General features: G+C 36.6%; 2 protein-coding genes and 4 non-coding genes across 6 annotated transcripts; 5 read left to right on the forward strand and 1 right to left on the reverse strand.

The window, feature by feature from the left end:
* Window positions 1-825: 825 nt before the first annotated feature.
* Window positions 826-4,582, forward strand: rpsa (ribosomal protein SA). Its single transcript, XM_077199609.1, has 8 exons — window positions 826-947; window positions 1,560-1,731; window positions 2,284-2,402; window positions 2,703-2,948; window positions 3,219-3,347; window positions 3,957-4,125; window positions 4,285-4,320; window positions 4,435-4,582. The coding sequence occupies exons 2-8, from the start codon at window positions 1,599-1,601 to the stop codon at window positions 4,527-4,529; spliced, it is 927 nt and encodes a 308-aa protein (XP_077055724.1). The 5' UTR covers window positions 826-947; window positions 1,560-1,598; the 3' UTR covers window positions 4,530-4,582.
* On the forward strand, window positions 1,341-1,482 carry LOC143707309 (small nucleolar RNA SNORA62/SNORA6 family). The gene has a single exon (XR_013193163.1). It is a non-coding gene; the product is annotated as a small nucleolar RNA SNORA62/SNORA6 family (small nucleolar RNA).
* On the forward strand, window positions 1,879-2,020 carry LOC143707308 (small nucleolar RNA SNORA62/SNORA6 family). Its single transcript, XR_013193162.1, has one exon. It is a non-coding gene; the product is annotated as a small nucleolar RNA SNORA62/SNORA6 family (small nucleolar RNA).
* LOC143707310 (small nucleolar RNA SNORA62/SNORA6 family) lies at window positions 2,482-2,623 on the forward strand. Its single transcript, XR_013193164.1, has one exon. It is a non-coding gene; the product is annotated as a small nucleolar RNA SNORA62/SNORA6 family (small nucleolar RNA).
* A 1,561-nt stretch (window positions 4,583-6,143) lies between the features above and the next one.
* Window positions 6,144-6,216, reverse strand: trnar-ccu (transfer RNA arginine (anticodon CCU)). The gene has a single exon. It is a non-coding gene; the product is annotated as a tRNA-Arg (tRNA).
* Window positions 6,217-6,422: 206 nt separating this feature from the next.
* ift56 (intraflagellar transport 56) lies at window positions 6,423-15,497 on the forward strand. The gene is made up of 17 exons (XM_077199610.1): window positions 6,423-6,843; window positions 7,617-7,763; window positions 7,865-7,957; window positions 8,484-8,598; window positions 9,005-9,054; window positions 9,150-9,295; window positions 9,460-9,631; window positions 10,450-10,627; window positions 10,719-10,774; window positions 12,057-12,110; window positions 12,238-12,301; window positions 13,035-13,123; window positions 13,206-13,289; window positions 13,371-13,440; window positions 13,634-13,740; window positions 14,016-14,149; window positions 15,025-15,497. The coding sequence occupies exons 1-17, from the start codon at window positions 6,841-6,843 to the stop codon at window positions 15,134-15,136; spliced, it is 1,674 nt and encodes a 557-aa protein (XP_077055725.1). The 5' UTR covers window positions 6,423-6,840; the 3' UTR covers window positions 15,137-15,497.
* The last annotated feature ends 244 nt before the right edge of the window (window positions 15,498-15,741 follow it).

The raw sequence follows: 15,741 nt of genomic DNA on the forward strand, positions 1-15,741 counted from the left end.
TCAGTATAGTCTTTTCAGCATTATTGTTGATATTTTGTCTTTGTGTGAGAATTTTTGCACATGCAAATGTCGTGCCTATGTTAATATGTGAATAAATCTACCCCGTTTTATAAATGGTGGTAAAAGTTTGTTTTATGCATCTAGTTTTGTAACCTTCACTTCATTTTCAGCTTTAACCTAGAGTACTGAAGATGCATTAAAAATCATTGATGTTCTTTTTGCTTTAATAGACAGTACAGAACAATGGTCTAGTATACTGTTAAGGTGGCACAAAGTGGTATTGTGTCACTGTTATGCTGTGCTCTGCTGGGTGCTACTGATGGCACAAAAACTGACAGTCTGATAGCCATCAGTGTCCTCAGACATCCAGCCAGACAGAAATAAACGGGGTCAGCTTTGAGGACACATGAGGGACTGAATCACTGCAATGACAAATCAAAAGGGGAGCAGTAACTATAACCAAGACACCAGACTTCAGCTCTTTGAGTTATGCGAGACTCCTGTCAGCTTTTATTTACAGCTAGGATCTCTAAGAAAATAATAACGATAGCTTTATAATAATGCCCCGCATAAACCAGTTCAAAATGCAGACATTAGACTGTTTTAGTTATTTTGGTATATCAAGTTAAACTAAATTAAAATGATTAATGGTAACTAGATTTTTTTTAAAAGTTGATAACGTTCACGTTTTTGTATTATTAGTAACGTTAACGAAAATGTTTTATATTGGTTTAGCAACTTGACGTCTACAGTCCACTCACATGTGATATCCTCCTCCAGACAGTAGGGGGTAGTATGTTGATGTCTCGGTTAGACAGGAGAAATGCAGAGAACAAAAAACCTCCCTAATATGATTGGTGGCCACCCGAGTATATATACTACGTAATTTCCTCAACCCGCCCTCTTTTCGCCGTGAGGTGCAGAACTCCATACGGCGTTGTCTCGTGGTGAGCAAAAATATATAATTTTGACGAGTTTTACACGTCTGTTTGAGTCAGATTTTTGTTTTTAAATAAAGCTATTAATTGTCAATGTTCATCGGTCGTCATGTTAAATGTGAAGTTTGTGCTATATCCCTTAAAATATATAGGCCTTAACCGCGTCGTGTGATCTCGCGCAAGGAAACGCGTGTACGGCTACAGTCAGTATAGCGCGCGCAGTGGTCAGTCATGAGATAAATTAACACTCGAGTAATTTGATTAACATTCAGTCTCTGCATAGTTTTTATTTTCCATTTTAGTTCATTGTCCGATTAAGTTCCACATTTAATCGAGTTAGCGAGTTTGTGTAGCATCTCACGTGCTTATTATAATGCACGATGGTCTTCAAGCTGTAAACATCATGCACACCGTTAAAGCCTGGCACTGATGTCGGTGTTTGGGTGTCGGAAGTGTGCTAAAGTGATCAAGCTGGGTTTTCGCTAACACCATGAGGGCTGATGAGCCCTATGACTGGGGTTTGATAGTGACCAGAGCTACATTCATCCCAATTCATGTTAGAAATGCTTACTCCTTATCTATAACTTATCGACTAAACTTTGATCCTGTATTTTCTCCCAGCTCTCCCACTAAACTCGTTACGCAGGGAAAGTGGTCACGATGTCCGGAGGTCTGGATGTCCTTCAAATGAAGGAGGAGGATGTGCTGAAGTTCCTGGCAGCAGGAACCCATCTGGGAGGAACCAACCTGGACTTCCAGATGGAGCACTACGTCTACAAGAGAAAGAGTGACGGTAAGAAGCGCAATAAGAATAGAATATGGCTTAGAGATTCCTTGCAGATGTTTCATCAATCTTAAATTATAACTTACTTGATAGTTGGAATAAGTTGCACGTTTCCTAATTGAGTTGGCATGTGCAGCATCTGTTTAAACCTGTAAACATGCACACTGTTAAAGCCTGGCACTGATGTCAGTGTTTGGGTGTCGGAAGTGTGCTATAGTGAATTAGCTGGGTTTTCGCTAACACCATGAGGGCTGATGAGCCCTATGACTGGGGTTTGATAGTGGCCAAAGCTACATTCATCCAAATTGGTATATTGAAGTACAACTGTTTTAGTAATGATTCTGTCTTAATTTAGTTTAAGACAAAACAATCAACATGAAACAAAAAGGAAATGGTTTATCTTCATGTGACCAGTAACTGACATCAAAGAACAGTGAATGTTGCCTGAAATATGGAAATATTAACTTAATTTCAGGGTGTTCTATAAGAAAATATTCTTTTTAAAAGTGTTCAGATTTGGGTACCCTTGATATAACTGATCAGAGTTTTGCATTTCTGCAGGCGTGTACATCATCAACCTTAAAAAGACCTGGGAGAAACTGCTGTTGGCTGCTCGTGCTATTGTTGCCATTGAAAATCCAGCTGATGTCTGCGTTATCTCCTCCAGAAACACTGGCCAGGTAATTGGCAAACTCGGTGACTAGGCATTGTCAGCAGCATTTGTCTTAGAATCCCAAGTTTATAAAACAAGTTTTTTGACAGGCACACTATTAAAACCTGGCACTGTGTTCAGTGTTTGGGTGTCGGAAGTGTGCTAGAGTGATTCGGCCGGGATTTCGCTAACACCATGAGGGCTGATGAGCCCTATGACTGGGGTTTGATAGTGACCTGAGCCACAATGTTTTAACTGGATGTATTTTGTGAACGCATGACTATTGGTGATTTTAGTGATGTTGATTGTCACTGCTCTTTCCTGTCAGAGAGCTGTGCTCAAGTTTGCCTCTGCCACTGGCTCTACCACCTTCGCTGGTCGTTTCACTCCTGGAACCTTCACCAATCAGATTCAGGCTGCTTTCAGAGAGCCCCGCCTCCTGATCGTGACTGATCCCCGCGCTGACCACCAGCCGCTGACTGAGGCCTCTTACGTCAACATCCCAACCATTGCCCTCTGCAACACAGACTCCCCTCTGAGATACGTCGACATTGCCATCCCATGCAACAACAAAGTATGAACGAGAATGAACCTCACTGTTAATCTATATGCTACGTTTGTTCTGTGTGAAGCTTAAACAGCAAAGCATGGCACTAGCAACGCCAGGGGAATCAGACCAATGTTTTCTAAATGTATATTATAGATCTTATTGTGAACACTTAATTTGGGGTTCAATTCCCAGGCAAAGCAAGCGCTGGAAAATGTGTACCCCAAATGCAATTCACTTTAGATAAAGGCCTCTGCCAAATGCATATGCTATAGTTTTAAATGTCCTGTGTTTTAGGGTCCCCACTCTGTGGGTTTGATGTGGTGGATGTTGGCCAGAGAGGTGTTGAGGATGAGGGGCACCATCTCCAGAGAGCACCCATGGGAGGTCATGCCTGATCTGTACTTCTACAGAGATCCTGAAGAGGTATGTGTGGCCCTTGAATTTTTGTATATGCCGCAGATGAAAGTGTAAAGTTATAGAAGTTTATTGAAATTAATTGTACTTAACTAAAAAAGTAATACAAAATACATATTTTACAAAATAATTTGAACATTAAAATTGCTAGAAAATCAAAGCTGAATGTCTTTCAAATTTTAAACGGCAATTGAACCTGCGAGTGAAATATTTGAACGCCAAATATCCTGGCACAGGAACACTGAGGATTGTGTTGTACACTTGGAATAATATATATATATATATATATATATATATATATATATATATATATATATATATTTTTTTTACCAGAGGGTTAATAAAAATGTTACTTGAATCATATTGTAGTAACGTTTTTAAGTTGAATAGTTAAACAAAACAAACCTAAATCGTTATTCTGAATAGAAAAAAATCTTTTTTTTTGGTTCCATATTGCCCAGCCCCGCGTTGAATCTGTATTTGCCATGTAATAGCCTGTGAAACTGATAGCAAATAAAAATGCATCCAACCAATATTCAGAATCAGTTCAAGTATGGCTTTATAGCATGTTTACTATTAAAAATGTGCTAATTCTGACTGATTTTGCTCCACCTCTAGATTGAGAAGGAAGAGCAGGCTGCTGCGGAGAAGGCTGTTGGTAAGGAGGAGTTCCAGGGTGAATGGACCGCTCCAGTGCCCGACTTCAACCAGCCTGAGGTTGCTGACTGGTCTGAAGGTGTTCCAGTTCCATCTGTGCCCATCCAGCAGTTCCCAGCTGGCATAGAGGGTAAGCTGCCTTTTTAATATTCATTTCCCCATATATTATAGTAGTTAATTGAACGGTTTTAGGAGAACAAAAGTGTTAATTTAGGTAATTGTTTGATCTTAACACAAATTGATAGTTATGAAATTACTGTGAACTAAAATCAAATTTTCTTGACTTCAGCTCCTGCCAAACCTGCACCAGCTGAGGTGTTTGCAGGTAAGCAACGCTTCCCTTTTTTGATAGATTTGACAGCACAGGCTTGCACAATGCAAAAGATTAAGGTGTCTAAATCATCTGGGGTAACTTTGAATGGCTCTTTCTCTTCAACAGAGGACTGGAGTGCTCAGCCTGCCACTGAGGATTGGTCTGCTGCCCCCACCGCTCAGGCTGGAGACTGGGGCGGCACCACTGCAGACTGGTCTTAAGAAGCGTTAACCTAGTGTGATGCTTGTAAATCAATAAATTTGATTGTTTAAAATATTGCTTCATGTTTTCTTTTTTGTCGATTTCTGAATAAGCAGTTAGGACTCAAAAGCATAGTATTTTACCAAGTCCACTTTTTCATCTTTTACATCAGTAATTATAAAAATCAGACATTACAAATGTGGATGGACATGTAATTTTTCTCAAATGTGATGGCTTAATGAAGGGATCATTTAGTTGGGTGAACATTTATTTTATAATAAATCCTAACAGGGTAAAATGTAAGCTAGTTTGTAGACACTTGAGTGACAAGTTGCTACAGCGTAGAAGTCATTATTTGACAGTGAAATCTTTTCTATTAGTTATGCAACAAAATATCAGTGTTGTGAAGTTCATTCTAGTCAAGAGGCAAAGTTCCAGAAGTCAAAACGCTGTTGAACAAAGCTGAGATCTGAGAATCTTAATCTGTGTCTGGTCATGCTGCTGCTCGGCAATGACTGTGCAACTAATGTTCTTGTAAGATTAACCCCTCCTGTTTCCAGAGGTGGACAAACTACACAACTTGAAAGTACAGATACTAGTCAAAAATTACTGTTACAAGTAAAAGTCGTAAAGACCGATTTTTTCTTAAGTAAAAGTACCGAAGTACTTTTAATTTTTTTTTTATCTAAGTATCAAAAGTAAATGTCAATGCATTGTTTTGTTGCATTTCTGTATGTAATGCTTACAGTACCTTATGCCTCTGAATCTATGCCTGCTAGTGCCTACCCACATCAATATCAAATTCATTTCTAGAACACAGTTCCAGTAGTGGGATTGAATAAATGCAATCTGGGGTTCTGACGTCAACCCGACTTTAATTTGCAACAAAAATCATCCCTTAACTGACGTTACTACTTTCTACTCAAGGACCTTGACAGAAATGTAGTGGAGTAAAAACTGTGATATGTGTCTTTCAAATGTAGTAAAGTAAAAAGTTCCAGAAAAAAAATAATACTCAAAGTGTATTTAAGTACATTACTCAAGTATATCTACTTTGTTACTGTCCACCTCTGCCTGTTTCCCACAATTGAGTTTTACTCTACTCTTCTTTCTCTTTAACTGTGTAATCCTGCCAGTTGATAATCAATCCTTTCCTCATATGCCCAAAAAATCTTTAATATAACCTTTGCCAAGGACAACCATCCCTTTCCCAGAGGCCAGGTGTCTCCAAGAGATGTATTTATTTCACACCTCTTAATAATGTGGTTAATACTTCATTGTTTTTTTTTTGGCCACAAATGGATTTGACCCTTTGATATAAATGATTTGTGGTAGTACAACCACAAATCAAGTGGTAGTACAAATCCACATTAAGGCCTGGTTTCACAGACATGGCTTACATTTAAACCAGGATTAGGCCTTAGTTCAATTAGGGCATTTAAGTATCTTAGTGTACCTTAGAAAAAAAAACAATTACAGATGAGCATCTTGAGATAAAACAATGATACTGAAATTTTTAAGATAACGTTATGTCAGTCTGTGTAACAAAGTTGCTTTCAAACTTTCCAGTAGGTATTGAACACATAATGTACCAATCAAATTGTTATATTATTTAAGTTATAACGAAAACATTCCACCCCAGATGGGACTCGAACCCACAATCCCTGGCTTAGGAGGCCAGTGCCTTATCCATTAGGCCACTGGGGCTTTCAGAGCGTACCTTTGTTTACATATAATAATAAGAATGTATAAAAAATATATAAAAAAATTATACAAATTATTTCTGGTTGACAAACATTTATATTTTTTCCCTCGGCATCTCTGTGATATTTTTATAATCATAGTTCGATTAAAAACACACGGCAAAGCTCTAAAAAAGAATCATATCACATAGTGGTCTTCTGCATAGGTCTAGTCAGAGTGGGTTGCGTAGCAACAGCGTGATGCCGCGCCGCCAAACACGGCAGTAGAGATTAGCTCGGGAAATGCTCACAACTCCACGAGCAAATGTATTCCTGCTCTGTGTTATTATATATTATTTTGTTTAGTTCAGGAGGTAGGATCGGGTGTGTTGTTGTTTAAAGGCGAACGAAGATCTGCTTAACAGCTTGTGTGCACATCTAAACATAGTCGCTTAGCAAGTTTGCTAGCTAGCAGGCTATTTGGCTAGTTCACCTCATCTACAGAAATACTGTTCCTGGATTAACGGATCTAAATCAGCGTTGTTTGTATTGCGTGTGATTCATTTGATCGGCTTTATGGTGGTCAGAGTGATTGTAAAATGACTGCTTAGTTTCAGGACTGTGTATGGGACAGTGAATCATAATCACCATGGTGAGTAACGTTATCAACCAACATATAAATTAACGTTACTCTCTGCTGGATTTGGTTTGTTATTAAAATCATACAATAAATTGCACTAAGCAAGCAAGGGTAATTGTGTTATTTTAGTGTAACGTTAGCCGTCATATATGAATTCAAGAAAATGTGTTCATCTTTAATCATGTGTTCATCTTTAATGATTTCTGAAGCATCATGTGACATTGAAGACTGGAGTTTAATTACATTTAAACTTATTTTAAGTTATTCTTATATTGTAAAATACATTAAAATAGACAACAGTTATTTAAATAACTGTAATAATAGTTCACAGTTATAAATGCAGCCTGTGTGAGCATAAGATATTTCTTTCAAAAACATTAAAAAAACTTTCCTCCCCCAACATTTTGGATTTGTAGTGTATACAGTAATAGTGCTTGTACTATCTATAATAAATGCAATAAATTACTTATAAAATAGTCACTTTGTTCAAAGATAAGCTGTAATGCACGACTAATGTGCAAAGGATTGTGCAAATGTTTTGTAAAATAGCCAATGATTAAACTTGCACAAAATATGCTTCGCTTCGGATTATCGCTTTGGATATCGCTTCGGATAAAATAAGTAGATTTGCTCAGGCTATTGTTCTGAATGAGTGGATAAATAGATATGTACATGAATGATTACAAACTGGAGTAAGTTATGTTTATGTACTTACAGTGAAATAATATAATTTAGATGAACTATTGTACATCCTAATAGCACCTACTCTTGTTTCTGTTCTGAAGCTCTTATCACGGATGAAACCGGCAGTGGGTGGAGAGGCGTCCACCGCTTCTAATGAGAAGAAAAAGAAAAATAAAACGAAAAAGATTCCAAGACTTGAGGATTATCTAAACCAAAGGGACTACCTGGGAGCTCTGACTCTATTAGAGGTACAAAAACAACCACATGAGACCTAAGATTACAACTCCATGACATTTATATGATCCAATGAACTTTCGTACAAACTCTTTAAACTCTCTTGTAATATCAGTTCCAGCGTAATGGCGGAGAGTCAGTGGAGCATGCAGACCTTTGGATCGGATTCTGTGCCTTTCATTTGGGGGACCACCAGCGAGCAATGGAGGTTAGAGGAAGAGATTCTGCTGGATGTTGGCTCCAGTCTGTTTATGCTTGGTTGGGGGATGAATCACCTTAAGCCCCTTTCACACAGAGATTCCGGAAAATACACTGATAATGTGTCCCGGGATTTTCCCAGGATTGTTTGATTCATTCATTAATTTTGGTTCTGGAATCTGTGTGTGTGTGTAAAGACTCATGACATGTTTGCAGACATTTTTTCATTCTTTGTTCCTTGACCAACACAAACTTTCTTCTTTGTTAATGAACATTCTGAACATGACATAACTAAGACACACCCATACGGCATCGGTCCGGCCATTGTTCACATCAGGACTGATCCCAGCAATGTTACTTGGTCCCCATCCCGGAATCAATCTCGGAAGGTCTTTGCGTTCACACAGAAGGCACTCTTGAAATCTATGGCAATTGTCTGGGATCAACGCTCTGTGTGAAAGGGGCTTTAGAGTTACATTATGACTGATGTAAATTAGTTGTATATAACATGAAATATTCTTGTCACATTTATCCAGGAGTACAAGGCGCTCACTTTGAGGCCGGAGTGTCCAGAGGATGTTTGGGTATTTCTGGGCTGTGCGCTCTTTTTCCTGGGGCTTTATTCAGAGGCGGAGGAGGCAGCACTAAAAGGTTTGTCTTCACAACCTTTCAAAGTTTGGGGTTGATAAAATTTGTAAAAGTTTTTGAAAGAAGTCTGGGTATTTTTTATTCTTATTTGATAAAAAAAAAAATATCGTAATATTGGGGAATATTATAATCGCTGATTTCTGTTTTAATATATTTTAAAATATTATTCTTATGATGGTAAAGCTGAATTTTCAGCATCATTACTCCAGTCTTCAGAGTCACATGATCCTTCAGAAATCATCCTGATTTGCTGCTCAAGAAACATTTATTATAATGATCAATTTTGTGGGAATCATGGTATGTTTTCATTTTCAGGATTCTTCTATGAATAGAAAGAACTGCATTTATTAGAAATAGATTTTTTTTCGTAGCTCATCATCCAAGCGTTATATCATGCTGTCTTTTTCAGGGCCAAAATCTCAGCTTCAGAATCGCCTACTCTTTCATTTAGCTCATAAGGTCAGTTTTTCCATAATATTTCATCCCCTACGTGACATTATTATGGTAGCGCATTGAGGATAATGGAATTATCTGCTTTGTTCGGCTCTCTGAAGTTCAACGATGAAAAGAAGCTGATGGGTTTCCATCAGAACCTGGAGGACGTGACGGAGGATCAACTGAGCTTGGCTTCCATTCACTACATGCGCTCTCATTACCAGGAGGCCATTGACATCTACAAACGCATCTTACTGCAGAACAGGTGCTTCACAACACATCGGCATCACATCAACATGTGAACAAGCATCTCTGAGAAACAATAAGATCATATAAAAAACGTTAACATTTAACTTTATTACATTGAGTCAACGCATTCTTTGCACAGCACAACATTGACTGATGATTCGTCTCTCTCAAATTCTACAGAGACTTTCTTGCCCTGAATGTGTATGTGGCTCTGTGTTACTATAAGCTGGATTATTATGACGTGTCTCAGGAGGTGTTGGCCGTGTATCTGCAGAGTATTCCTGACTCTACTATCGCCCTCAACCTCAAAGCCTGCAATCACTTCAGACTCTACAATGGGAAAGCTGCTGAGGTCAGCTACACTATTATGTATACAAATACACAAATTATGTTATAACGTTAGGGCCTGAGCTTTTGTAGTCAAGGCCAAAGTCACTTGGATGATTATGAACTTTAAGACAACATTAATTTGCGATGCATTTTCATTTGGTGATGTGACCGGTATGGGGTCAGTACGATTTTTAAAAGAGGGTTCTTATGCGGCTGTATTTATTTGATAAAAAATACAGTAAAAACAGTAATATTGTAAATTATTATTACAATTTAAAATAACTGTTTTCTAATTGAATATATTCTAAAATGTAATTTATTTCAGTGATGGTAAAGCTGAATTTTCAGCACCATTACTCCAGTCTTCAGTGTCACATGATCCTTCAGAAATCATTCTAATGTGCTGATTTGCTGCTCAAAAAAAACATTTTAAAATTTCAAATGTCAATAGCAACACTTTTTTTCAGGTTTATTTGTTGAATAGAAAGTTCAAAATAGCATCAGTTATTTAAAAACAAATCAAACTTTTGATCAATTTAATGCATCCTTGCTGAATATTAAAATTTTTTTTTACTTTATTGACTTTCAAACTTTCAAAAATGTTAGCAATTTATTTGATCCATTTGTGATTTGATTGGATTAAGAAATGTGATATGAAATGTAGGCGCACGATATGTAATGTTATGCGAAAACAATGTTTTCCACAAAACTGCTTTTAGGTCTTTTAGAGGAAACATGGACTGATCATTTGTATACAATAACATTTTTTTAAATTCTTTTAAAAAATGTGATTGGTTTTAAATTCTCTATTTTGCGTTTTTCTCCTTCTTGTCTCTTTAGACTGAGTTGAAGAACCTGATAGATATCTCCTCCAGCTCGTTTCAGTTTGCTAAAGAGCTCATCCAGCACAATCTTGTGGTTTTTCGCGGGGGTGAGGGGGCCTTGCAGGTTTTGCCTCCTCTGATTGACGTCATATCAGAGGCCAGACTCAACCTGGTCATCTATTATCTCAGACAAGGTATGTTGATCAGGTGTGGCCTTTTGTCTTTAGCAGATACAGTGAGACTGGCTGATCAGGTTAGTTATTAACTTTGTCATCTGACTTTTAGATGACATTCAGGAGGCCTACAAACTCATCAAAGACCTTGAGCCCACCACACCCCAGGTATTTAGGCCACACTAATGCTTGTTTCTCTCATACATAATACAGCGCAGTGATTGGATTAAAATAGTTCATTATCATGAATAATGCAGAGAAACGGGTGATGTTGACACGTACTCTCCATCCACGGCAGCCAATCACCACTCCAAATAAACGTATACCTCACATTTGGTGCAACTATACTTTTGAATCTGGAGGAAAGAAATGGTTCTGAAAAATTAAAAAATAATTCCCCTTAATATTAACACTGTCACGATCCCGTATACGGGATATCTAACTTTACTTCGCTATATTACTATTAAATCCTAATCTAATTATGACAAACTATATATCGTTGGAAAGGTCTAAGACTCCTAAATAGATATTTTGGCGCTGTTTTTTTCTTACAAATTATGTTTGAACAGTAATACATGAATTTATGACAAGAGTGCGCCTCAAAAAATCGACGTCATTACAGGAGTTTCGGACCTTTGTCACAAAAAGTCGACGCATACACTTTTAATAATTGAAACTTTGGTTTTTAATGGTAAAAGTTCATAATAAAACATAATCTAGTATTTGTCAATAAAAAAAGATAAAATTATATTTTAAAAAGTAAAGTAAGAAGTCCTCTAAAAAGTATGATATATATTATATATATATAAATAATTTTTTTATTATTATTATATCACATATTTTAGTAGTTATCAACATAAATTGTGAAATTAGGCGTATGAGTGCTATTGTTGTTTTCATTGATGTGCAACCTGTACTTATGTTAAAGGGATGGTTCACTCAAAAATGAAAATTCTGTCATTAATTAATCACCCTTATGTTATTCCAAGCCTGTAAGACTTTCGTTTATCTTCGTAAAGAGATTGTAAAACAAATCCTTATGAATCAAGCAGTTAAGTCAGAATTTTCTAAAGAGACATGATCGCTTTATGCGATGAACAGATTGAATTTAGGCTTTTATTCACATATAAACATTGATCAGCAAACATAAACCGAAGCTCGACCGAACCCTTCTTTACGCGCGAGAACAAATCTCTTGCTGAAGCTCAAACATGGTGCGTAACACACGAATGAAACTCATTGGTTGAAACTCATTGAAAACTCTCAGATTTAATCAAAAAGATCTTCATTTGTGTTCCGAAGATGAGCGAAGTCTTACGGCTTTGGAACGACATGAGGGTGAGTAAATGATGACAGAACAATCCCTTTAAAATGTATTTTAGGGTTTAATGACCTTTAAAATACATTGTGGGTCTAGTGATAACATTTTATTCTCTGGTGTGATTTACAGGAATATATTCTGAAGGGGGTGGTGAATGCTGCTTTGGGACAAGAAATTGGATCGGTTCGTGAGGTTTCTTTATATCAGTTAACAGTATTTCCTCTCAAACTCCATTTCTCAGCAAAGCCTTTGTGCATGTTTCCCAAATCTATGTTCTCTAATCTCATTATATGTTTGTGTATTTTTACAGAGGGACCATTTAAAAATTGCCCAGCAGTTTTTCCAGCTGGTTGGAGGCTCAGCCAGTGAATGCGGTAACATCATTGTTTAGGCTAACAATAACAGTATTAGCGCTGGTTCAGCAGCCGGGCCCCTGTGCTGTATGGAAGAGAGTCAGTGACAGAGTTTGTTTTCTTGGCACAAACTATGCCTGAACCTACATTGAAAAGGTGGCTTTCGGTTAGATGTCCTTTCTATTTTAGTTCTAAATGTAATTTGTGCCTAAAATGGTCAAAATAAAATATATAATATATTAATATATATATATATATATGTTATCATTGAACCACTGTTTTGAAACTATTTGAAAACCATTTTGAAAAAATAGGCAAAATAGATAATTTGCTTGATTCCTGTAGATCAGATGAGTCACAGCACTGTTTATTTACGCACGAGCAGCAGAACGCACATCAACCATCTTCCCAAATTTTATATATATATATATTTTAACAACAACACTAATAAATTATTACTATTATTATTATTATTATTGTATTGTCATATTGAATGGATTCCATTAAAACAACAGTGTGAATGTGTCAAGTATAGAGAGATTCATGTGTTTAAAGTTTTTGTATTGTATTTGTATTTGAGTTTTCCTCTATATCCTCATGTTAAGATGATTGGATGGATAGATAGATAGTTAGTTGAATTTTGAAATATCAAACGTAATGCAAATTTTGTACATTAAAGGATGCCGATCATTCTGCCCTGGACATGTAAAATGCATTTAATTATGTATTTTCTCTTGTCTTTTTTTTTAATAAGACACAATACCGGGCAGGCAGTGTATGGCCTCTTGTTTCTTCCTGCTGAAACAGTTTGAAGATGTGCTTATATATCTCAACTCAGTCAAGGTAATTCACATATCAGGGTGTTTGAATTGAGAGCAGAAACATAAACGCATCATCCTCAAATAATCATCTGGTTTCCCGGCAGAGTTACTTCTACAATGATGACACATTCAGCTTTAACTACGCCCAGGCCAAGGCTGCCCTGGGAAACTACAGGGAGGCTGAAGAGGTACAGAATACCGTGGGGTTCAGTTAACATAATTTAGGAACCAAGTGCAAGTCTGACTAAACCTGAATTTAATGTGAACAGGTGTTCCTGCTCATCCAGACTGAGAAGATCAAGAATGATTACGTTTACCTCAGCTGGTTGGCACGCTGCTGTAGGTTCTTCTATGTGTTCAAAAGTTTTGATCTGTGGCCAGCTGATATTCTGCTTTGGTCAAATTCTGCTTTGCTTGTGAAGAAGATGAATGGCTCAGATAGTCTTTGGAAACGCAACTCTTTTTGATGAATCATTTCTGTGGACACATCAGACCACTCACTCTCTGATGTCATGCTCCCCCTCTGTTGTAGACATCATGAATCAGAAAGCTCGACAGGCCTGGGAGCTTTATCTGAGGCTGGAAACCTCATCTGACCCTTTCAGTCTCCTGCAGCTCATCGCAAACGACTGCTACAAGGTGCAATAGTATGAATCTGTGACTGTAAACACATTCTCATTCATATATCCGCTTCATTGTGTCTCGAACATATTACTTTCTCACTTGGTTGTTAAGAGAATTGCCATGTTGCAAGTAGTTGAGGATTACCGTTTGTTCAGCCCACTGTCGTTCAGACACCTTCAGAAGTTTATGCTGTTATTTCTACATCCCTGATTCTGCTGGTTGTGTCCCCAAAATGTTTTCTTCTGAAGTTTCATTAGATTATTTCGATGTATTCTATGACCTCTTTTCAGATGGGGCAGTTCTACTATGCAGCTAAAGCGTTTGATGCTCTAGAGAGACTGGATCAAAACCCTGAGTACTGGGAAGGGAAGCGTGGAGCATGTGTTGGGATCTTCCAGCTCATACTGGCAGGCCGAGAGTCCAGGTATGAACCGATGCCATACCTGAACAACGAGTTAAAAACTTTATTATTAGGTTCACATTATTAAACTAAACTCTCTTATTAGTTATTTACTTAACCCTGTAAAGCCTGATATATGAAATAATAGTCACTTTGTTTTTTAAATGGAACTGTTTATTGAACCTTTAGATAAAACATATAAAAATGTTTTAATATGTGTTTATCTTGAGTATCATATTTGAGACATTAGGGTTTTATTGCTCATATCACATACTTGAGGAGAAAAACATAAAATGCATACGAGTATTAGTTATTACTATATATCTCAATAATATGTCTTAATAAGATATTATTTAAATGCTTAGTTTTATAATCAAAGCTCTGTTGTTTTTTATGGGAAATAAACATATAATGCAATTCAATACAATGATGATTAAGAGATGATCAAATAAACATTCCTCAAAAGCCTGGATGTATCAAATTGGATACTCACATTTTAAGATTGTTTTATAGAAAAATCATATGTATGAATAATACAGCCCAGTAAATGTTCAAATAAAAAGTTATTCTTACTTTACTTAATAAAAATCTTTACAAATATTCACAGCAAACACACTTTTTTAGAACTTTTTTAGAATTACACTAAAAGGCTTTATTCTTTTATTCTAAAAGGATTACTCTTTTATTTGCTAATTTTTTTAGCTATCAGTCAGATGACAGAAGGAATGTAGTAGATTGTAGGATCATATTGATAATTTAGAGGTTTTAGATATTTGCTTTAAAATTGACAGCTGTAGATCACCCAAGTTTTGACTGAGACTGAGTTTGTGAACTCTGGCCATGTTTTCTATGTTCATGTTTTTCTTTTCTTTTTTTCTTTAATTCTGCTTTGTTTTCAGAGAGACACTGAAGGAGGTTTTGCCGATGTTGAGAAGCTCTGGCAACCCACAAGTTGAGTACATCATCCGCATTATGAAGAAATGGGCCAAAGACAACAGAGTGGCTCTATGATTGCCTTTACAAATGAGCCAACACACCACTACTTGGTCTTGGAAATACATTTTTTTGTAAATGTTATTAAAAATATATTTTTTTGTATGGTATCCTTATGTCTGCTTGTTTGTCTGTAAACAAAATATGTGATTAGCACAACATTTCAGATCGTAGACGGAAAAAACATCTCATGTTCTTACAAGGCTACAATAACTGCAGCCTCACTATAACATTTATTTAGTGTTTGTTACATTATATCTTTTTAAAAATATTTTAAGTTGTCTCAAAAAGAAAACTATATTTACAATGTATCCTTGTCGGTTAATGTTTTCTGTGAGATGGAAAACAATGCAACAAATAAAGTTTTTATCTTTTCATACTTGAGGCAACATAAGCCTTTAATTGTTTTGTCTGGGAACACTAAATGTCTGTTAGCGTATTATAGGATTTATAGTACTATATAGAGTGCTATGCAGATTCATTTGTGGAAATAGCATAGCTTGGGCATGATATTTTTATACTTTTGGAACAAGTGACATCAATGACTAATGCAATTCAATCTATTAAAGCAGAATGAGATGACATCACAGAAAAGGTTAATTAATATGCTCTTATAACATCAA

The sequence above is a fragment of the Siphateles boraxobius genome, unplaced genomic scaffold, assembly GCF_051911475.1.
Source record: "Siphateles boraxobius isolate OS27281-9 unplaced genomic scaffold, OSU_SipBor_1 41, whole genome shotgun sequence".
Lineage (NCBI taxonomy): Eukaryota > Metazoa > Chordata > Actinopteri > Cypriniformes > Leuciscidae > Siphateles > Siphateles boraxobius.

Coding starts and splice junctions, on each gene's coding strand:
- rpsa (XM_077199609.1), top strand. CDS start 1,599: ATGTCCGGAGGTCTGGATGTCCTTCAAATGAAGGAGGAGGATGTGCTG. Junction 2,949..3,218: donor CCATCCCATGCAACAACAAA/GTATGAACGAGA, acceptor CCTGTGTTTTAG/GGTCCCCACTCTGTGGGTTT. Junction 4,126..4,284: donor GTTCCCAGCTGGCATAGAGG/GTAAGCTGCCTT, acceptor TCTTGACTTCAG/CTCCTGCCAAACCTGCACCA.
- ift56 (XM_077199610.1), top strand. Junction 7,958..8,483: donor ACCACCAGCGAGCAATGGAG/GTTAGAGGAAGA, acceptor ACATTTATCCAG/GAGTACAAGGCGCTCACTTT. Junction 10,628..10,718: donor CATCTATTATCTCAGACAAG/GTATGTTGATCA, acceptor TCTGACTTTTAG/ATGACATTCAGGAGGCCTAC.